Source organism: Oryx dammah, unplaced genomic scaffold (genome assembly GCF_014754425.2).
Source record: "Oryx dammah isolate SB20612 unplaced genomic scaffold, SCBI_Odam_1.1 HiC_scaffold_25, whole genome shotgun sequence".
Taxonomy (NCBI): domain Eukaryota; kingdom Metazoa; phylum Chordata; class Mammalia; order Artiodactyla; family Bovidae; genus Oryx; species Oryx dammah.
Window position 1 is genome coordinate 14,615,274 of NW_024070209.1, and position 23,067 is coordinate 14,638,340.

General features: G+C 40.7%; 1 protein-coding gene across 3 annotated transcripts in view; it reads left to right on the top strand.

Moving 5' to 3' along the window:
* SLC30A6 (solute carrier family 30 member 6) overlaps window positions 1–23,067 on the top strand; it is a 47,875-nt gene that overhangs the window by 18,903 nt on the left and 5,905 nt on the right. For 2 of the 3 annotated variants that reach the window (XM_040224584.1, XM_040224585.1), the window contains exons 8-13: window positions 100–194; window positions 2,422–2,470; window positions 2,784–2,903; window positions 6,326–6,428; window positions 7,342–7,389; window positions 8,540–8,608. In XM_040224584.1, coding sequence (XP_040080518.1) covers window positions 100–194; window positions 2,422–2,470; window positions 2,784–2,903; window positions 6,326–6,428; window positions 7,342–7,389; window positions 8,540–8,608 — 484 coding nt within the window. Of the gene's footprint in view, window positions 1–99; window positions 195–773; window positions 824–2,421; window positions 2,471–2,783; window positions 2,904–6,325; window positions 6,429–7,341; window positions 7,390–8,539; window positions 8,609–23,067 lie in introns of all 3 variants that reach the window. The other variant, XM_040224586.1, reaches the window with a different exon arrangement.

Sequence of the window (23,067 nt, forward strand, 5' to 3'; positions counted from 1 at the left end):
CAGACCACTCTGCTCCCTCATCTCCTAGTCTCGCTACATGCTGAAATTACATATTAATATTACCAAGAAAAAAATAACAGTGAGTGTTATTCTTTTTAGGGGAAGATTATTAGTTGGTACTTTTGTGGCTCTTTCCTTCAACCTGTTCACAATGCTTTCAATTCGGAATAAACCTTTTGCTTATGTTTCTGAAGGTATGTTTTTGTTTACCATTAATAAAAATCCAATTAATTTTTCAAAGCAACAAGTCTTTTGTTTGTTTCATTGATTCATAAATCAACGAGAAAGTGTGTCCTGAGGAAAAGAGAGGACTACCTCCCCCAAAGTTCTAAAATCTTCAGAAAATTATGAAGCAGAAAATTAAGAAATATAATCTAACTTTTTAAGCTTTAAAATAACATATTCCTTAAAAACAAGCAGAACTGACATATTAAATTACATGAGATAAAAAATTACATTTACCAGATAACGTGAATGAAATTTTAAATGTATAAACTACCTAAGAATGCATTTTAGAAGCATCAGCGTACATAGACTAGTTGATGTGCTCATTGCAAATAATTATATTTTGTTAATTAACTTCGTTCCCAGGAACTCTCCGGGGCAATGATGGGTGGGCATATATTTGAAAGTAGCCAGATTTTGGTCCTTTTGATACATTCTTTTACTTTCAAGTCTTTAAAAATTCAGATAGAATTTTTCATTTTAGTGGTCTAAATTATTGACATTTTTCACTAATTTCAGTGTTTTGGAATCCTACTCCCCCACACCAGGTTAAACACTATTGGATGGCTGGAGGAGTTTTACCTCACTTTACACTGAGGTAAAAACAAAAGTGGGCTGTGTACACACACCTACACTTTGAAGAAAAAATAGGGGAAGGTCTTTTTAAGTCTCACTGACTTGAATACCAAGATAACCAGGGGAAGAAAGCTTTCTGAAATACCCATTCAAGCTTAAACAACTTCCTAAGTGTCATGAAGTATGAGTTGTATTTGTATGAATTAGAGTTTAAGAATTACTGCATAAACTAGAAAATTAAATAATGATATTTATGATCATCAGAATTATTTTGAAAAAACTTTATTAAAATACTATTATGCTCATTCTTGAAATTTTAAGAAGTTACAAAGATTTACAAACTGTGTTTCCCTGAAGAGCAAAAAATACAAGAAGGAAACAGTACTGGTAATCTCATGAGCCAGAGATAACATCTATTAACATTTCTGTTTTGTTCCTTTTTTTTTTTTTCTGTGCACATATGTGTATTTTTTTTACATACTTAGAATTGTATCAGTTAAAAATTTTATGTTTGGCTTTTTTCACTTAACTTTACGTCTTGAATATTGCCTGTCATTAAATAATTTTTGAAAAATAATTTTTGAATGCTTGGATAACATTTTGTCATGAATATTTTAAAAAATTAGTCTGTTATACATATTCAACTTTTCCTTTTAACTGTAACCACCTTTTTTCTATCAGAGTTCTTGTATGCATTTCTAATCTTCTCAGAGAAAAAATTATAGATGGGTTAAAGATACAGTATGTTTTTTAAGTGTTTGATATATATTGCCAAATTTTATTTCCAGAAAAATCATCTAGTTTGTATTTATATTAGCTGGAAATGAAAGTTCGCAGAAATATCAAGATTTACAACATGAGTTGAAATTTGAGTGAAAAATAATATTAAAGCACTTTCTGCCAGGCACTGTGCTCAATACTTTACACAGAACCAATTTAATTCTTCCTATAACCATATAAGATAAATCATTTTATTCTCCCCACTTTACACTGAGGCACTGAGAGATTAAGTCACTTGCCTCAGGCTATATATCTAGTCAAGAGGAGGGTTGAGGTTGAAGCCAAATATTCTGGCATCAGAGGCTGCTTTAACTGCTGTTCTAGGCCACTTTTTATATGGCTTGCCAATCTTTTCTACATCATGGTGCACATAAATGAGAATTTCTGTAGCACCCTGAGGTAAACGTAAGAGTATGCTTGCACCTGGAGGCTACATGTCCAGGGTCAGTCACTGACTGGCATCTGCATGTAGCCAGATACCTGGCCTCTCTGAAAGCTAAGAGAGTTAGTAATTGATGGACCTGCAACTCATTCTCAACACACTGGTTAGGAAGCTTTGCTTTGCAGTATAATAAGCCTTTAAAACTTCAAATTAATAGTAACGATGACATATGCAAGTTCATTGATTCCATCAGATCAGCTATGTACTGTAGTTGAAACTACTTTTCATTTAGTATCCTAAAGGCATAAAAATGAAAAAAATTCTAGGTATAATGTATCCCTTTGTAGTGTTACATAGTCATCATGAAATTTATTTTTTAAATTTAAGAATCAAGTATATCTGGTAATCTAGTAATTATTTCTGGTAATTTTAATAATTTAAGTATTTTCTTTTTAAAGCTGCTAGTACGAGTTGGCTTCAAGAGCATGTTGCAGATCTTAGTAGAAGGTAAGATGTTTGGGGTTTCATAAAATACATATTGTTAAAGGAATGCACAGGAAACACATCTATTATGGGAACTTAACATTATTCATTGCTGAGGTTACTATATGAATCTCACAGATCAGATTCTTCTTTTCCCTTCACTTGTTCTTATTTTTTAATTGATGATACAAAAAAGAACTTTACAAGTGAGAGATTTGTTCCCAAATCCTCCTTGTTAAACAATTTATGATACTAAAATACAAGTCATCTTTTGTACAGTTTTCATTATTATTACATAAGTTTTGCTAATGAGTACTCTTTGTTTGTTTTTTCATAGCTTGTGTGGAATTATTCCAGGACTTAGCAGTATCTTCCTTCCCCGAATGAATCCATTTGTTTTGATTGATCTTGCTGGAGCATTTGCTCTTTGTATTACATATATGCTAATTGAAATTAAGTAAGTATTTTTTATTACTCTCAAGAGGATTTCCATTCCTGCGGCCTGACTTTTAAGGGCATTAGGATGCATGCAGATTTAAGTTTATAGCATGTTTATGACCTGTGCAACTTGGGTCAAGTCTTGTCCTCAAGTGTCTTCATCTGAAAAAATTAAGGGAGTTGGATTCAATAAGAAATCTTGACTACAGTCTATAATGCAGATGGGAAGACTATTTAAATTCCCTTCTGCTGACCAGATGAGTGAAACAGAAGAGGAGAGTAAGAGACACATAAATCACAGCTGCTGCTGCTGCTAAGTCGCTTCAGTCGTGTCCGACTCTGTGCGACCCCATAGACGGCAGCCCACCAGGCTCCTCCATCCCTGGGAGTCTCCAGGCACGAACACTGGAGTGGGTTGCCATTTCCTTCTCCAGTGCATGAAAGTGAAAAGTGAAAGTGAAGCCACAGCTACTGTTGCTGAATGAGGAAAGAGGAGTAGATCGAAATAGTCTTTAGCAAGCTTAAGTTTAATGTTATGACATTATTCTTTGACTCCCTACCCTTTTGCCTACTCTCCTAGGACATCACATACCATTGTTTGTATTTTCTACCTTTGTGTGACTCCTTCACTTTATTTCTAGCCCAGATCTCTATACGTCAGAGCCTATGTTCTGTTCGTGTCCACATCGACTGAACCTGTTTTCCCCATCCGCTAAACTGCTTTTTTTTGTATTTCCTATGAGAGCGAATGCTACTACCGTCTATTCCACTGCGTTCTGCTTTTTTGGTTGTTCGTTTTAGTTTTATTTATTTATGTGTGGCTGCACTGGGTCTTTATTGCTTCATAGGCTTTTTTCTGGTTGTGGTGAGTGGGGGCTAGTTGTGGGGCTCAGGCTGCTCACTGCATTGGCATCTCTTGTGGAGCACGGGCTCTAGGGTGCACAGGCTTCAGTAGCTGTGGCGCATAGGCTCAGTAGTTGTGGTGCATGGTCTTAGTTCTTCTGCGGCATGTGGGATCTTCCTGAATCAGGGATCAAACCCGTGTCTCCTGCATTGGCAGGCAGATTCTTTACCCCTGAGCCACCAGGGAAGCCCTGCTTTCCACTTTTACTGCTGCTGCTGCTAAGTCACTTCAGTCGTGTCTGACTCTCTGCGACCCCATAGACAGCAGCCCACCAGGCTCCCCTGTCCCTGGGATTCTCCAGGCAAGAACACTGGAGTGGGTTGCCATTTCCTTCTCCAATGCATAAAAGTGAAAGTGAAGTCGCTCAGTCATGTCTGACCCTCAGCGACCCCATGGACTGCAGCCTTCCAGGCTCCTCCGTCCATGGGATTTTTCAGGCAAGAGTACTGGAGTGGGTTGCCATTGCCTTCTCCGGCTTTCCACTTTTAAATTGTGTAAAAAACATACATAAAATAAAATTTACCATTTTAGCCATTTACAAGCATACAGTTTAGTATTTTCACAGGCATTTGGTGCATTTACTTTGTTGTACAACCATCATCATGATTCATCTACAGAACTTTTTGATCTTCCCCAGCTGAACCTGTACCCATTAAATAACTTCTACCCATTCAGCCTCCTTCCAGCCCCTGGCAACCACTATTCCACTTTTGGTCGCTATGAAGTATTCTGAGTACTTGATTTAAATGAAATCATACGTATTTGTCCTTTTGTATCTGGCTTATTTCACTTAGCATAATATCCTCAAGGTCCATCCATATCAGAAATGGCTTAGCATAATGTCCTCAAGGTCCATCCATATCAGAAATGGCAGGATTTCCTTCTTATGACTGAATAATATTCCACTAGTGTACATATTTATGTATATATATATATGCCACATGGGGCCTCCCTGATAGCTCAGTTGGTAAAGAATCCACCTGCAATGCAGGAGACCCCAATTCAACTCCAGGGTGGGAAGATCTGCTGGAAAAGGGATAGGGTACCCACTCCATTATTCTTGGGCTTCCCTGTGGCTCAGCTGGTAAAGAATCCGCCTGCAATGCAGGAGACCTGGGTTCGATCCCTGGGTTTGGAAGATCCCCTGAAGAAAGGAAAGGCTACCCATTCCGGTATTCTGGCCTGGAGAATTCCATGGACACAGAGTCGGGCACAACTGATCGACTTGCACTTTCACATTCTATATGCCACATTTTCTTTATCCATGTATCTGTCCTGTTGTAAATGATAGTCTTGTCTCCTACTCTTATTTAATCTTTGCTTTTTTATCTTTTCCTGCTTCCCATTCTGTTCCCTGAATTGAGGCCTTTATCTTCATTTCCTTGACTTAATTAGAATAGTCTCCTGATCTCAAAACTTCTCTTCTCACACATCTTTAGTTACCTGCTATTTTGCTACTGAAGTGATTATTAAAAGTTGCAAATCTAGACATAATATTTTCCTGTTTCAAAATCCTCTCCTTTGTATACTTAACAAAATTAAAAGTTGTTAGTATGGTGAAGCCTCTATCAACCTTACTAGCCATCCATCTGCCTATACATAACTTCTTCACTGCATTAGGGTTTTCATGCCCTTGCACATGCTGCTTTTACTGTCTACAGTATCTTGCCCCCATCATCTTGGCCATCTTTGAAGGCTCAGCTCAGATGTCACCTCTTTTTTATTTAGCCTTTCTGGATTATCCTACCTCTGTAGGCTCACTACTCACTCCTTTGTGCAGCCATGATACCCTGTAGGACTTCTTTGTACTCAAAGTCATTTCTTGTATTTTTCACATGGGTGTTTCCTGTCATTTCAAAGGCAGTAACTGTGTCTTTACTTGTGTTTCTATTCCCAGCTTATAGGAAAAAGTGAAAAAGAGTACATGATTAGCTTGTAACCTTTGGTGTTTTTGGTCTCTGTTGTTAATAGAGCTGTGAACTACTGATGAGCTCTTGTACTTCGGTCACAGTGTTTACTGTAACAGATTCTTAAAAACCTCATCTTATGAAATTCCTGGGGAATTTGAAATTTTTTAATACTAATTATTGGAAAGTTAATGTTTACAGCAAATTGATAGACTCACAGATGAATTCCATTGGTCTTTATCAGAAATTACTAGTTAAAGGTTTTTATTTGTTGCAGCAAATAAATATATATGACATGTTTACAGTTGACAAGTAGATTAAAAGTACATTGTGGGGAAATATATTTTTTCTTCATCATCTCTCTTCACACTAATTAACATAATTATTAATTATTTTCCCTTAAACTTTGGCAAGAAAGGATTTTAAAAACTTTCTTTTTTCCTTTGAGATGCTCTCATGGCAGTAGTGGCCAGCTGTGGTAAAATAGTCCTGTTGCTTGAGATAATTAAAGTTTGGTGGATTAAATTGTAAGAAGCCTAGTGAAGGATTTATATTTAAGATTTAACATTTAAGATTAAACATTTAATCTTAATTTAACATTTAAGATTGAGAGTTGTTTTTTCTTTTTAGTAATTATTTTGCTGTAGACACTGCATCAGCCATTGCCATTGCTCTGATGACGTTTGGCACTATGTACCCCATGAGCGTGTACAGTGGGAAAGTATTACTCCAGGTAATGGTCATCTTTCAGTATGCATGCTTAAAATTATCTATGTTCTTTTACCAGGTTATAAAAGTAAACGTGTTCTTCTGCCAGATTATGAAATTTTTAGCTACTGGAGGGTCCTGTTGGAGATGAAGCCAAACAATAACCTCTGAAATTTGTATAGTAAGAACCAGATGAAATTATGTTGGTATACAAAATAGGCACAAATGAGTCTTCATATATTTACATGTAAGACAATAACATAAATGAGAAACTTTGCCTCTAATAATATTTCAAGTAAAAACAATATTAGTTAAAATCTCTTTAGATACTTATTTTCCCCTAATAAATATATTTTGGCTATTATAAAATCCAGTTATGATTGTTTTCTTATTTCCTATCCTTGGATTAGTGAGACTTCTAAATTTCAAACTTAAAAATGAGAAATTACTCCTTATTGAAACAATAGGAACACCTGTAGACAGCACCTGACTAGAAAGATGGTTTTCCAGGACTAGATGAATATATAAGCACTGCTTCTCATTATGTCTTTCCGACACGTCTTTTCTAAAACATATGGGTTGTATCTCCCTCTCCAGAAGCAACAATAACAATAAGGTATTAGTTTACTAGTGCTGTGTCTTATACAAAATTTTACTTTCTTAAAGATTTTTTTGTTGATTTGTTGGTTCTTTAAGGCTTGTTTGGTTACAGAAATAGCAGCTTCTTTACAAGATAAGAAATAAGCGTGGGTGGATTCCTGATGTTGCTTTATGAGTGAGTCAGTTGAAACCTCTCTTTTCTAAACCATGTGAAGGCACATGTGAAACAAAGCCAAGGCTGGTATAAAATGCATGTTTTTTTTTTTAGTGTTAGGACCACTGTTGCAAAATTTTTTATCTCTCTAGATTCATGTTCTATTTTATTTTTTTTCCCCCAGACAACACCACCCCATGTTATTGGTCAGTTGGACAAACTTATCAGAGAGGTAAGATGGAATAATAAAATCATTTTAATTTATGATTAGAGAATACAAAGAGTGGGTATAAATAATTTCAGGCTCTTTCTAGAATTTTAGGGAAGTTTATGTAACATAGTGACAAAAACAGAAAAATTTGACCACTTGCTCAGTCTGGAAACCAAATTCACTTGAAATAAATGTAGACGGTAATTGTCTAAAGACCACACTGTTTGTTATAAAGAGCTGCGAATTGTATGATTCTGTATTCAGACCTGGGCTTCCCAGGTGACTCAGTGGTAAAGAATCCAGCTGCCAGTGCAGGAGACACAGGAGATGCAGGTTTGATCCCTGGGTCGCGAAGCTCCCCTGGAGGAGGAAATGGCAACCCACTCCATTCTTGCTGGGGAAACTCCGTTGACAAAGAAGGCTATAGTCCATGGGGTCGCAAAGAGTCAGACAAGACTGAGCACACACGTACACAAGCATATTCAAACTTAGGATTTTGATTAAGTCAGAGGCCACTTTGACATGGTGATTGCTTCACCACATAGTAGGTTTTGATTTTGTATTGTTATAAAATTCCACCTGTTAACTAATGAAGGAATAAGATAATCAGATTATTTGATTGTTGCGAGTAATTAAGACTATTGATTGTCACTATCACAGAAGCCATTTTGATCAGTGTAGCTGACCACTTGTCTCAGCTACTGAGTCTATGCCACTGTACCAATGGGCTATACACTGTCCTTGGAATTTCCTTTTGGCTCAAATCCAAATAATATCCTTTGTTGTACAGAAATGTGTTGAAAGAGAACCCAGAGGAAGAAATCATTGAGAAGACAAAAATTCTGATACCTCAAGTACTGGATATAAACATATACTATACTAATAAGATGAAAAGAACTACACACTGTTGAACAAGATGTGGGTGAGGGAAGTAAAGACCTAATTCTAAAGAGATTGGTGCAGATAAGAAACTGGGAAAAAAAAACAGACCCTGGCTCAGTATGGAACAAAAAGAAATGATATCTTGAGTGAATGGTCTGGCACTTGGCTAATGAGTGTCTTCATGCAGGGTCTGATCATGTCATTCCTAGGTGTGGAGCAAGTCCATAATTTGACTGAGTTGTGTTGGATATGTCAAATACAAAAACTCTATTTCTGTGTTTTTGATTAGGTATCTACCTTGGATGGAGTTTTGGAAGTCCGAAATGAGCATTTTTGGACCCTAGGTTTTGGCTCATTGGTATGCTTTCTATGTATTACTTTAGCTATATTTTAAAACATAGTTTATAATTTTTAGGCTCTTTACCAGCTCCCTCATGGCTCAGCTGGTAAAGAATCTGCCTGCAATGTGGGAAGCCTGGGTTTGATCCCTGGGTTGGGAAAATCCCCTGGAGAAGGGAAAGGCTACCCACTCCGGTATTCTGGCCTAGAGAATTCCATGGACTATATATATATTACTTTAGTTATAATTTAAAACATAGTTTATAATTTTTAAAACTGAGGAAAGTGTTTCTTTAAAATTTTTATGGATCCTTTGATTCCCATTTCTGTTCAATAAAGTAAAATATGTAGATGGATTCAGTAACCTAATTGAGATTAATTAAGGGATTTTTTTCTTCATTTTTTTCCTTTCAAACTAAATGATCTTAATACTGGCCTGTTCAAAAGAAAAATCCATAGTCAGACATTCCTAAATATGAAAATGTTGCAAAAGTAAAATGTGCTTTTATTTTCTTTTTTATTACAGTTCTGATTTTGGAGATTTTTGCTGAATATGTTAAAGAGTTATAATAATAGCTGTTTAGCATAAAATTCTATCTTTTCTAATCCAGTTTCGACCTCATTACCAAAGAGATTTTGTTATGGCATGATTTTATTCCTATATCAGGAATGATGAAGAAAATACAGGAAAGTACCCAGAAAAAAAAATTGAAACAATCATAATCCTATCATGCGAAGAAAACTGCCATTGATTTTTTTGGTTTAATACTTACATACTTAAACTCTTTAGAAAATGAGGTCATGCTATTTTATAATTTGTTCTTTTCACTTAATATATCATAAACAGTTCTCCATGTTATTAAATATTATTCTTCTACAGTACCAGTTTAAAAAAAAATAGGATTTGACTTTTGTAACATAGATTTTAGAGGCAGGTTAGGGTTGGTCCAACAGCTCAGTGATATCACTGCTTTGCAGTCTTTAGTTCAGACTTACACTCTTTTAATGGAAAAATGGCTACTTCATCTCTCCCTTCCGCTTCTCTTCCTCTCTCTCACTCATTATTTTGGATATTATAAAACTCATTCTCTAGTAAATTCTGCAGGAAAAAGGCCCTTGCAAATAATATTCCCTAAATTTTTGGATGTTGAAAACAGTTGTGAACATTATTGAAAATCATTTGGCTGGATATAATATCCTGAGCAGATATTTTATTTTCTTGAGTTTCTTACCTCTGGCATAAGACATTACTATAATAAACCCTGATGACTCATAGTCTTATTTTTTCCTGTTGATATGTGACTTGATCTTTTTACCTCTATGCCTAAAATATATTTTCAGTCCAGTAATATTACTAGAATGTGTGTTGGTGTTGATGGTCAGTTATTTCAGGGATGCAGTATACCTTTCTATACTGTTATTTCAAAAACAGTTCTTTAAAATTTTCAGGAAAGTTTTCTTTAATTAAAGTTCTTAATATTCTCTTCTCTTGCTTTGATTTTCTTCTTTGGAAATGCCTATTATAAGCATGGTGGAGCTTTACCTTTCTTTCATATTTGTTATTTTCTTTCAGTGACTTAGTGTCTCAATTTCCTTTGATTTTTAAAACTTCTCTTTTTATCTTTTTTTTTTTTTTTTTCATAATATACCTGTATGTTTGTTGCTTTTCTAGCTTAATCTTTGTTTCAGAAATTTGGGGAGTGGGCATGCTGCACGACTTGCCACATCTTAATTCCCTGACCAGAGATTGAACCCAGGCCCACAGCAGTCAGAGGACCAAGTCCTAACCACTGGACAGCTAGGGAATTCCCTGAAAAAAAATTTTTTTCATGTATTTCTAATTGCCACTCCATTTCTAGGTTTTCTATTTTGATTTATATTCTTCTTAATCAATTCAAAAATTGATTTGAAAGTCAGTTCTCATCAGTTTTGTAAGTAAATCTTTCCAATCTTTTATAATCTCTTCTGTATTCTCCTTTTTTCTTATAATAACTATGTGTGGGATTTGGATTCAGTTCTTTTCTTTTGCTCCTTTCTTTGTGAAATTTGTTTTCCTGAATTTTAAAATAAAAAATGGTTTAAGGTCGTGTGTCTAAATTCATGGTTCTAGAGTTCCCTCTTCTGATGAGTCTGTGAAGTGAAAGTTTTTTCCCTCCTGGTTCTGTTCCTCTCCCAATTGTATCTGAACCTTCTTTATCCTCTGTTTCTACTCTGCTGCTCAATTTAGATTCTCTTCCCAGCTGTTTCTTCTTAATGTGGGGCTTTGTGCTGGAAGGGAGCTTTTGAGAGCTCACAGGGTCGTACTACTCCAGTTCTTCATATCTTATTGCAGACGCAGTGCGTTCCCCTGGCATTGAAATGTGCGAAACACCTTCCAGTTCCCAGCTGCCTTTCTCAAATTCACTGTCCTAGATTTCCATGAAGAGCTAGTTACTTACTGTGAGGTTTTCAGGTCAGTCAGATGCCCTATTGTATCCTCTACAGATGCTGATACCTTACAGGTCTTACAGTTTGTATTTGGGTTTTTTAGGGTGTTGTGTTACCTTTTTATTTTTGGTAGGTGTTGTCCATAGGTTTTTGAATTTGCTATCTTAGTTTCTGTTTTTATGGGGATATTTGGGGCATTTCAAAAAATGCTACCAATGTTTCTGTCTTTCAAGAATCCCAGCATAATTCATAATGACTGTAGAATTTTACAATATATGAATATGCCATATTTTATTTAATCAGTCCTCTAATATATAAATTTTTTTTTTTCTTAGCTGTGCTATGCAGCATGCAAGATCAAGGCCATTTTTTAATTGGGGATGGGGGGTTTTGATGTTGAGTTGAATGAGTTCTTTTATGTCTTCATCAGACATACTATTTGCAAATATCTTCTCCCATTAGGTTGCCTTTAATGGTTTCCTTCACTGCAAAAGGTTTTTAGTTTGATGAGGTCCCATTTGCTTATTTTTGCTTCTGTGGCTCTTGCCTGAAGAGACAGATCAAAAAATACTGCAAAGGCTGATGTCAAGGAGCTTATTACTGCTTGTGTTTTCTTAAGTTTACTCGTATACATGGTATGAGAAAATGTTCTAGTTTTGTTCTTTTGCATGTAGCTATCCAGTTTTCCCAGCACCACTTGTTAAAGGAACTGTCTCTTCCCCTTTGTATTTTCTGCCTCCTGCATTATAGACTAATTGACCATATGTGTATGGATTTATTTTTGGGTTCTCTGTTCTGTTCCATTGATCTGTGTGTCTGGTTTGTGCCAGTACAGTGCTATTTTGATTACTATAATAGTATATTATACTACAAATATGTTGGAGGGATGTGTAATTTCCTCGGTTCTGTCTCACTGCAGCAAAAATTTGAAGCAGTGGACCAGTGTTACAGCTCGGTTACAGCTCAGTTTTATTTGGTAAACAAAGGAAAATTCATCCTCAAGGAGGGAGGATGGGCCAACCCAAAAGAAGAGAGGGGCTCAATTTTGGCTCCTTTTTTATCTTCTTTCTCCTCCCCCTGAACCTGCCCTATGTAAACTGGGCTAGCCAGGAGGGCTGTTTGTTTCACCTGAGGTCCTCACTCTGGTCCTTGGACTTCCTTTGTTCTATTTTTGTGGGCTTTTTCCTTTCTTTGTCTTTTAGCCACCACTATTTTGGACTCCTTTTTCCTATTCTAGCTACGTAACATTCCCCCCTCGAGATGGGAGGCCCAATTCTTTGGGAATAGGGGCGTCAAGGTCTCTGTTACACTTTCTGCTGAGCTGGGACAGTGAGGGGCATTGGGCCTCCCCCTCTTGCTAATCTCAAGCCTCAGAGTCCTTAAGCAGTATCCATTTAAGGGTGAGTGATATTTTCCATGGTCGGGTGTAGTTTTATATATCCTTGTTGAACTGGCACCGCATGTTGTAGCTTGTTGACCTGGGCAGAGACAAAATGGGTTAGACAATTGATAATACGTGGAGCAATCATAAGCAGCATCAGTGTGATAACAGGGATTACTTGGAGCATTAGCCAACTCCAAATTCCCTCTTGCCAGGAGAAGGATCCCCCAAAGAGAGATGGGAGCCACCCCAAGAACTCTCTGGCTCATTCTTTGAGATCCTGTAGGAGATGTTTTTTTGAGGACTGTGTTTTTCTTGAGGACTGTGAGACTTTCTTTAACTTAGCTGGAGGTATTTACCCAGAAACAATATGTCTCATTCAAGATGGCTCCTGGTAGGTTGCAGTCGATGGGGTCGCTAAGAGTCGGACACGAATGAGTGACTTCACTTTCACTTTTCACTTTCATGCATTGGAGAAGGAAATGGCAACCCACTCCAGTCTTCTTGCCTGGAGAATCCCAGGGACGGGGGAGCCTGGTGGGCTGCCGTCTATGGGGTCACACAGAATCAGACACGACTCAAGCGACTTAGCAGCAGCAGCAGCAAGTCCCTCCTTGTTCAGGGATCAGGAGATCTATCTCCTGTCTGTTTTGGAGTACAACCTCTGCCAAGCTGTGTTACCTCTTTAGAGCTATCTTGAGAAATCTTATCCCCAGAAACTAGATTTTGGGGGTGTTCATTAGAATGACACTCATTTGCAGTTCTGAATAGGTATCTGAGCTCCCAGGGGCTCACAGGTGTATTGAGTGTCCTCTTCTGTTTTCTTCCATGGCTTGACTCGTGAGTAGTGAATCCAGGAGTCGTGTCCTGGTACCTTGACTGCTGTGGGCATAGAAAGTATTACAGGGTAGGGACCCTTCCGTTTGGGCTGGAATTGAGCCTTTGGGGACCCATCTTTCCAGACTTTAATTACGACTTGAGTACCTGGAACATTTAGTGGTGACTCTTTAGAATCTTTTGGGTCCTGGTTGACACCCCACAAAGCATGTATCTTGTTGGAATTGCCTGATGGCCCTGGTATAAGACCAGAGAGTTTGAGCCTCTGGATCTAGAAAGAGGTCACTGACATAAACAAAAGGTCTACCATAGAGCATCTCATAAGGACTAAGACCAATCTCTTCCTTAGGGGCAGTACTGGTACGGAGAAGAGCTATTGGTAAAGCCTCCTTCCATCCCAGGGAGGTCTCCTGGGTTATCTTTTTTATCACTGATTTTAAGAATTGGTTGGCTCTTTCTACTTTTCTTTAAGACTGAGGCCTCCAGGCACAATAGAGATAATAAGTAATGCCTAATGTTTCAGAGACACTTTGGGTGATCTTAGGAATAAATGATGTCCCATTGTCACTTCATAATGACCTGGGCAGGCCAAATCTCAGAATGATTTCATGGAGCAGTTTTTTTTTGCCACCTCCTCAGCCTTCACTCCAACTTGTGACTGTATCTATCATGACTAGTAGATATTTATACCCTTGAGAAACTGGCATCTGGGTAAAGTCCATCTGCCAGCCCTTTCCTGGGTAGGTCCCACACTGTTGGACAGGCTGGGCCAGTTGGAGTCTTCAAGCTCCTTGGGGGTTGTTTAATTGGCAAGTGGGACAAGAAGAGACCATTTGCCTTGTAGTTGTTTGGAGGCCTATTCCTCTGAAGGACCTTTCTAGTAATCTTTGGAGGGTCTTCTCCCCTAAATGAGTGGTGGCATGTAAGGATAGTTAACCAACTTCCATTGGAGGTTCCCAGGCAAAAAAAGAAGTCCCTCCTTTTGGAACCACCCCATATGATCTTCTTGAAAGCCCTCACTCTTAGCTTTAATAGTATCACCTTCAGTATATGAAGGAGTTTCTGGCAAATTAGTCTGTGGAACTAGGGTGGCAACCCCTATTAGGTCATTGTTCTGTAACGCTGCTCTCTCAGCTGCCTCGTCAGCTGCTTGGTTCCCTCGTGCCACTTCTGTGCTCCCTTTTTGGTGTCCTTTACAGTGAGAGACTGAAACCTCAGTGGGCAGGTGGACTGCCTCCAAGAGCCTAAGGATTTGATCACCATATTTGATTGGGAACCCTTGGATGATCAAGTGGCCTCTTTCTTTCCAAACAACAGCATGTGCATGTAGCACCAGAAAGGCATACTCGGAGTCTGTAAATGGCTACTCTTTTTCCTTTTCCCAGCTCTAAGCTCGAGTCAAGGGTATGAGCTCAGCTAATGGGGCTGAAGTACCTGGTAGCAAAGGTTTGGCCTCTATGGTCTCAAAATTGGAGACTATTGCATATCCAGCTCTTCTTTTTCCATCCAAGACAAAGCTGCTTACATCAGTGTACCAGATTTCCTCAGGATTGGTCAGAGGATCTTCTGACAATCCCTTTCAGGGTTTTGTCCGGTGGTCCAAGGTTTCCAGGCAAGAGTGAAAAGGGAGAGAGTCCTTAGGGGTAGGCGGGAGGGTACCTGGGTTAAGAATCCCACAAGGGGATGTAGTCAGACCTGGGTTTTACATCAGCACTACTTGATTTCTGAGGATCCTTTGACCAGACATCCATAAATGGCCTCTCCCATTCAGGAGTTGTTTCACTTGGTGGCTGGTAAAAATAGTTTTCCCCCAGAAGAGAGTTTTAAAACATCTTCTATCAGGACTGCAATAGCTGCAAGATTTTGAAGGCAGGAAGGCCAGCCTTGGGCAGTTGGTTCAAGCCTCTTGGATAAGCAAGCTATAGGCTGGGGCTCAGGTCCAAGCCTTTGAGTTAACCCTCCCAAGGCTCTTCCTTCCTTTTTGTGGATGTAAAGTTGGAATGCTTTTTCTAGGTCTGGCAGCCTCAAGGCAGGTGCTCAAGTTAAGGCCTGTTTTAGTGTAGCCTCTGCCTTCTTTTGAGGAGTTCCCCACATCAGTGGGATTGAATCATCCTGTCCCTTCAAGCTTTCATATAAGGGCTGGGCAATTAGACTATAGCTGGGTATTTAGATTCTACAATACCCAGTTAGCCCCAGGAAAGCTCACAGTTGTTTTTGGGTTGTGGGGGAGGGCAACTGGAGGATTCCTTGTACTCGATCAGAGGACAGCCTCCTGTACCCATGTGTAATCTGAACTCCCAGGTAAGTGACCTTTGTCTCAATCATCTGTGCCTTAGCACAGGAGAGTTTATATCCCCTCTCTGCCAAAAAGTTTAGATCCTGAATTGTATGTTGGGCATTTTTCTCATCTGGAGAGCAGATTAGTAAGTCATCTACATATTATAATATTTTCCCATTAGGTCCCAGGTCCAGATCTAGGAGATCCCAGCTAAGAGCCTGCCCAGACAGGTAGGGGCTGTCTCTGAATCCCTGAGGTAATACTGTCCAAGTCATCTGTTGGTGTTTTTCTCCTGGAGATTCCCACTTGAAGGTAAAAAGATACTGGGATTCTTTAGGCAGTGGTATGCAAAAGAATTCATCCTTGAGATCCAAGACTGTAAACCATTTGGCACTGGATGGGATTTCTCCCAAGATTACATCGGGATTAGGTACTGTGGGATGGAGGGGGACTATAGCTTCATTTATGATCTGGAGATCTTAAACCATTTGCCAGGTCCCATCTTTTTTCTTTACAGGGGGGATTGGGGTGTTACTTGGTGTTCCTAGCCCACAGGCAAGGAACTTATTTATTTTAGAGGCTGTAGTCCTTCTTGAGCTTCTCTTCTGAGAGGGTAGTGTTTCTGGTTTGGAAACCAAGTGGGATCTTGGAGGACAGTGATGACCAGTTCAGCTTGGTGGGCTCATACAGGAGTCCCCTGGTCCCACACCTGGTGGTTAATTTTGTCCTCTCATAGTTTTTGGTCTCTCCCTATTGGAGAGGGTGTAACGGGTTCCTTAGCAGTAACCAGGAGCTGTAGGGCTCTAGGAGCTGAAAAGCTTCCCATCACAAGGGTGGTCCCGTTTAGTGAGTATATCTCTTCCCAATAAGGGGTTAGGACACAGGGACCACCAGAAACTGGTGGGAAAATATTTGTCCACCCCAGCAACAAAGAAGTGCTCGGGTGAATCTTTTTGTAATTGTTTGTCCTGTAGCACCCAAAATGGTACAGGTTTGGGAGGAGAAGGCTACAGAGTAGAAGGTCAGGACAGAGTAGGTAGCCTCTGTGTCAACCAAGAAATTCTTGGACCTACCTGCCAATCCGGTTGCACCCTTGGCTCCAGCCCTGTGATGGTTATCTGTGATAGGCGGGCTGGCTGGAGGGCACTGCTTCAGTCCTGTTGAACTATCGTGAGGGAAGGCTTGGCACTTGACTTTGAGGCTCTTGGGTCCCAAGGGCAGTGCCACCTGGTGTCCCGATTGATGGCATTTGTAGCAAGCCATTTTAGGAGACTTGTCAGGATTTGGACACTCTTTGGCCCAATGTCCCGCCTGTCTACAAATTAAGCATTTGCGTCGAGCCTTGTCCTTTAAGGACTCAGAGTTTGCCTTAGGGCTTCCTTGGAGGGCAGCCAGAATCTAGGCATGCCTTGTCTCTTTCCTTTTCTCCCTTTCCTGGGCCTTGGCCTCCCTCTCCTGTTGTTCTCTGTTATAAAAGGTATTGGTGGCTAGAGTCTGGTGGCTGGAGTCTGGACCATCTCATCTAAAGAGGCAACAGGGTCCTGCTGCTGTAGCTGTTGTAACTTTTTCCTGATGTCTGATCCATACTGGGACAGGAATTTGTCCTTTAAAATCACCTGTCCCTTGTAAGAGTCTAAGTCCAGATTGGTAAGTGGGGTTCTTGTTGGGCTCCTGAGTTATTGCTGACCCCCGGGCATAGCTGATTACTTTTTGCTGGGCCGCTTTTAGTCCTGCCTTTACACAGATCAGAAAATGATCCTTTTCCCAGATGTGCTCAGGGTCGTTATAATTCCAATTAGGATCTGAAGTGGGAACCCACTTAGTTTCCCCCACTGGGTTTTATCGCTTGACATGTGAAGCCCCATAGCATACCTTCAGGCTTCCTTTAAGACCCTAGCATACTCAGGGTCAGATAAAGTTTGACAATATGACCATAATGTCCTTCCATGTCAAGTCAAAGGCCAAGGTAATGTGTTGGAATGTATCACATTCCAATATATCTATGTATTTGCTGGGTCATCTGTATAGCTTCCCAGGTCTTGTTTGATCTGTCTTAGTTTTAAGAGGGAGAAGGGCTTATGGACCTGGACTGGTCCGAATTCTCCAGTTTCAACTAAGAGACATACTTCAGTTGGCTTTTGTGGAGGGGGTGCTCCTGGATATGGAGGCACATTTGGATAGAAGGAAGTATCACCAGGTAACTTGGGAGCCATGAGAGATGAACCTTCACAGGGGGCTTCCTTTTGGTTGTCTATGCCTAACACCATTTGCCTGGTAGGTTCACTTTTAGGCCATACAACAATCTCATACTTAACACAGAATTCCTTCATATCTCTTGAAAGAAAATTTGGTCATAGGGGATCTCTGTCCCTTTCCCTTATCTTTTTCAGAATAAGTCTAGCTGCAGGATGGTGTTGTAATTTAAACTGCCATCCTCAGGCCAGTGTTCCTTATCCCCCAGAGGATACCATGGCCCTCAGTGGCACAAAAGAATTTTAAGCGACTTCTCCGTAGAGTTTGAGGATTGGAATAGATTCCAGTTATCAAGAATGCATCACAAGGGCATCTGTCAGGAAGTGGATTGGTTATTTTCCATCTGAAAGACAGTGATGACAGAGAGGAAAAGAAGAAAAAAACAACTAATAGGCCTCCTTCTGTTTTTATGGGTGGACTTCCTTAGGGGTGAGGCTTTCTGAAGCCTGTCCTACTCAGTATTGTTGCAGCCTGAGAGCTGGGTGTCCCCAGGTCAGGGTGCAGATCCCCTGCAGGCTCAAATTCCTGGGCAGGTTGAGGCAGGTTGGCCTCCCAAGAATTGGGTCCCTGGGCATTGGTCAAGGCATGTCGACCTCCTGGAACCCCGGAACTGGTGGATCCCCAAGCAGGTTGAGGCATGACAACCTCCCAAGGACCAAATCCCTAGGCAGGTCAAGGTCTCCAGCGTGACCAGTGCTGGGTAGGATTAAGGGGTTGTAATCTTAACTCATTGCTGGTTTGTCCACTGCAGATGGGAATAGATATCATGATGTAAAGCAATCCATGCCTGTGCCCTGAGACTGGAAACCTGGTGAAACAGCCATCAGCCTTATCCTCTTATTGCTCTGAGGGAATGTAAGTCACTGATTCTTCCCTTAGTCCTCCATAAGAGCAGTTTAGGGTATTTCCAGTGGTAAACATTTCATTGTCATAGACCCACTTTAGGTAATAACAGAAGTAATGACAAAGGAGTGAGTTACCTTGGCCTGTTAAGGGCATTCAGTTCAGTTCAGTTCAGTTGCTCAGTCATGTCCAACTCTTTGCAACCCCATGAACTGCAGCACACCAGGCCTTCCTACCATCACCAACTCCTGGAGTCCACCTAGCCCATGTCCATTGAGTCAGTGATGCCATCCAACCATCTCATCCTCTGTTGTCTCCTTCTCCTCCTGCCCCCAATCTTTGCCAGCATCAGGGTCTTTTCAAATGAGTCAGCTCTTCGCATCAGGTGGCCAAAGTATTGGAGTTTCAGCTTCAACATCAGTCCTACCAATGAACACCCAGGACTGATCTCCTTTAGAATGTACTGCTTGGATCTCCTTGCAGTCCAAGGGACTCTCAAGAGTCTTCTCCAACACCACAGTTCAAAAGCATCAATTCTTCAGTGCTCAGCTTCCTTCACAGTCCAACTCTCACATCCATACGTGACCACTGGAAAAACCATAGCCTTGACTAGACGGACTTTTGTTGACAAAGTAATGTCTCTGCTTTTGAATATGCTGTCTAGGTTGGTCATAACTTTCCTTCCAAGGAATAAGCGTCTTTTAATTTCATGGCTGCAATCACCATCTGTAGTGATTTTGGAGCCCACAAAAGTAAAGTCAGCCACTGTTTCCACTGTTTCCCCGTCTATTTCCCATGAAGTGATAGGATAGGATGCCATGATCTTCATTTTCTGAATGTTGAGCTTTAAGCCAACTTTTTCACTCTCCTTTTTCACTTTCATCAAGAGGCTCTTTAGTTCTTCTTCACTTTCTGCTATAACAGTGGTGTCATCTGCATATCTGAGGTTATTGATATTTCTCCTGGCAATCTTGATTCCAGCTTGTGCTTCCTCCAGCCCAGCATTTCTCATGATGTACTCTGCATGTAAGTTAAATAAGCAGGGTGACAATATACAGCCTTGACGTACTCCTTTTCCTATTTGGAACCAGTCTGTTGTTCCATGTCCAGTTCTAACTGTTGCTTCCTGATCTGCATACAGGTTTCTCAAGAGGCAGGTCAGGTGGTCTGGTATTCCCATCTCTTTCAGAATTTTCCACAGTTTATTGTGATCCACACAAAGGCTTTGGCATAGTCAATAAAGCAGAAATAGATGATTTTCTGGAACTCTCTTGCTTTTTTGATGATCCAGCGGATGTTGGCAATTTGATCTCTGGTTCCTCTGCCTTTTCTAAATCCAGCTTGAACATCTGGAAGTTCACGGTACACATATTGCTGAAGCCTGGCTTGGAGAATTTTGAGCATTACTTTACCAGTGTGTGAGATAAGTGCAGTTGTGCGGTAGTTTGAGCATTCTTTGACATTGCCTTTCTTTGGGATTGGAATGAAAACTGACCTTTTCCAGTCCTGTGGCCACTGCTGAGTCTTCCAAATTTGCTGGCATATTGAGTGCAGCACTTTCACAGCATCATCCACAGCATCATCTTTCAGGATTTGAAATAGCTCAACTGGAATTCCATCACCTCCACTAGCTTTGTTTGTAGTGATACTTCCTAAGGCCCACTTGACTTCACATTCCAGGATGTCTGGCTCTAGATGAGTGATCACACCATCGTGATTATCTGGGTCATGAAGATCTTTTTTGTACAGTTCTTCTGTGTATTCTTGACACCTCTTCTTGATACCATTTCTGTCTGGACCGGAAATGGTCCATACCATTTCTGTCCTTTATCAGAGCATCTTGGCATGAAATGTTCCCTTGGTATCTCTTATTTTCTTGAAGAGATCTCTAGTCTTTCCCATTCTGTTGTTTTCCTCTAATTCTTTGCATTGATAGCTGAGGAAGGCTCCCTTATCTCTCCTTGCTATTCTTTGGGACTCTGCATTCAAATGGGTATATCTTTCCTTTTCTCCTTTGCTTTTCGCTTCTCTTCTTTTCACAGCTATTTGTAAGGCCTCCTTAGATAGCCATTTTGCTTTTTTGCATTTCTTTTTCTTGGGGATGGTCTTGATTCCTGTCTCCTATACAGTGTCACGAACCTCTGTCCATAGTTCATCAAGAGTATTTTAATATAAGTGGGGTTGAGTTATGTTGCCTAAAAGGGGGCAGAGTCCTGGCTGTAGGAGTTAGTAAGTGGCTTAAGAACAAATTGATAAGAGGCAATAGACTAGATTTTCCATAAAAGTAGAGTGTAGATTTGGTCTGGGGCTATGTTTGTAAGACTTTGTAAGGCTATGTTTGTAGGACTAGGGTGATAAGGATTTGGGCCAAATGGCCTGCAGGACTAACTCCCAAAGTGGCAAACATTGTCCCTGGAAGCCCAGTTGCCCTTGAAGGGACACTACCAACAGATGGACTTCTAGCAGGCACTGTGTGCCTGTCACCTGCCCTAGCAGGTTCACTGAGAGCTGCTGCTGTTGCACATTTTGTAGGAAACATGGAAGATGAAAGCCTGACTATCTAGAGGGATTGGATATTATATAGTATTTCCCTCCCAAGGGCCAGCTATTTTCTGGTTGTCTCTCCAGAAGATAGTAGAGGCGACATTGTGGGCACAGACAGGGCTCAGGAAAAGAGCATGAAACAGGATTGAAGGGGGCAGGGTACAACTTTTGAGAGAATGATGTAGCCCAAGGGCATAATATAAACCAATTAAAATTAAATGGGTCCAAGACAAGTCAAATTTAACTTGATTCTCAATCTGCATGCTTAATGACACACCCTGAGGCACCAAGACAGTTCCAGTTCAGTTCAGTTTAGTCTCTCAGTCGTGTCCGACTCTTTGCGACCCCATGAATCACAGCATGCCAGGCCTCCCTGTCCATTACCAACTCCCGGAGTTCACTCAGACTCACCTCTGTTGAGTCAGTGATACCATCCAGCCATCTCATCCTCTGTCGTCCCCTTCTTCTCCTGCCCCCAATCCCTCCCAGCATCAGAGTCTTTTCCAATGAGTCAACTCTTTGCATGAGGTGGCCAAAGTACTGGAGTTTCAGCTTTAGCATCAGTCCTTCCAAAGAAATCCCAGGGCTGATCTGCTTTAGAATGGACTGGTTGGATCTCCTTGCAGTCCAAGGGACTCTCAAGAGTCATCTCCAACACCACAGTTCAAAAGCATCAATTCTTCGGCGCTCAGCCTTCTTCACAGTCCAACTCTCACATCCATACATGACCACAGGAAAAACCATAGCCTTGAGTAGACGGACCTTAGTCGACAAAGTAATGTCTCTGCTTTTGAATATGCTGTCTAGGTTGGTCATAACTTTTCTTCCAAGGAGTAAGCGTATTTTAATTTCATGGCTGCAATCACCATCTGCAGTGAACAGTTCCAAGGCACTATCAAAAGACCAAGGAGTGGGTGGTTCTCCAATTGTTAGAATGGTCCTCCCTCTGTAGCATAAGAAATCACACACTCTGAACTGTGCATCTCTCTGCATCTGAACAAATCTCTCTCTTTCCTATTGCTGTGACTCTCACTGAATTTTTTGCAATGAGACATCAAGACCCTGAGCTTCATTAGGTCCTGAAACCAGGCACCCTGGGTTTTGGCTGGGCTTAAGTCCCAGCTGTATATGACTGAGTGACTAAGCATAGCACAGAATCCCTGCCATGTGGGTTTGAGTCCCAATCTTAGGTAAACAGTTTTAAACACAACTTTCAGAAATGGAAAGATGATGACCTGCCCAATACTTTGTAAGCAGTGGCATAGATGGGAGAGAGGAGCTGAAGGACAGGAGGAAAAAGCAGTGGGAAAAACATGCCGAGGAATCCCCTTCATAACCTGCTGGAAAGTCTGCTAAATACCTGACCTGTGTTCACAGTTTTCATTGGCCTGATCCTTGGCACAAAAAAGATTAAGGACAGAAGAAGCCCCACCCGCTTAGGCAACAGCTACTAAGGTGCAACAGATAGTAGAGCCTTCGGGACACACTGGGGACTAGCCCCTACCAGAGTCCCTCAGTTGCACCCACTGCCATTCAGGGGGTTTTGGGAAACAAGAAATTAGAGATTGTAAAGGAATTTAGATTTTGTTAGCCATATGTCCTTCCAGCCATCGGAGCAAAGACCTCCTCCCTTAACTGGAGGTCCTCTGAAATCTGAGACTGAGCTGCATGAGCTTTCTGTCAAGTTTGTTTTTGCTCTCGTGGTTTCCAGCACGCTAGGCTTCTTGTCACTGCCGCTGTGCAGGGTTTTCTTCATGTTCAGCTTCCATCACGTGAGTTTTCACCAAGTTGGGCTTCTGCTGTGCTTGGCCTCCGCCTTGCAGGGGCTGAGCCAAGATTGTTTCAGGCAAGTTAAATCCAAGTCACGGAGCCAGATACGTTGGGGGAGTGTATAATTTCCTCGATTCTGTCTCAC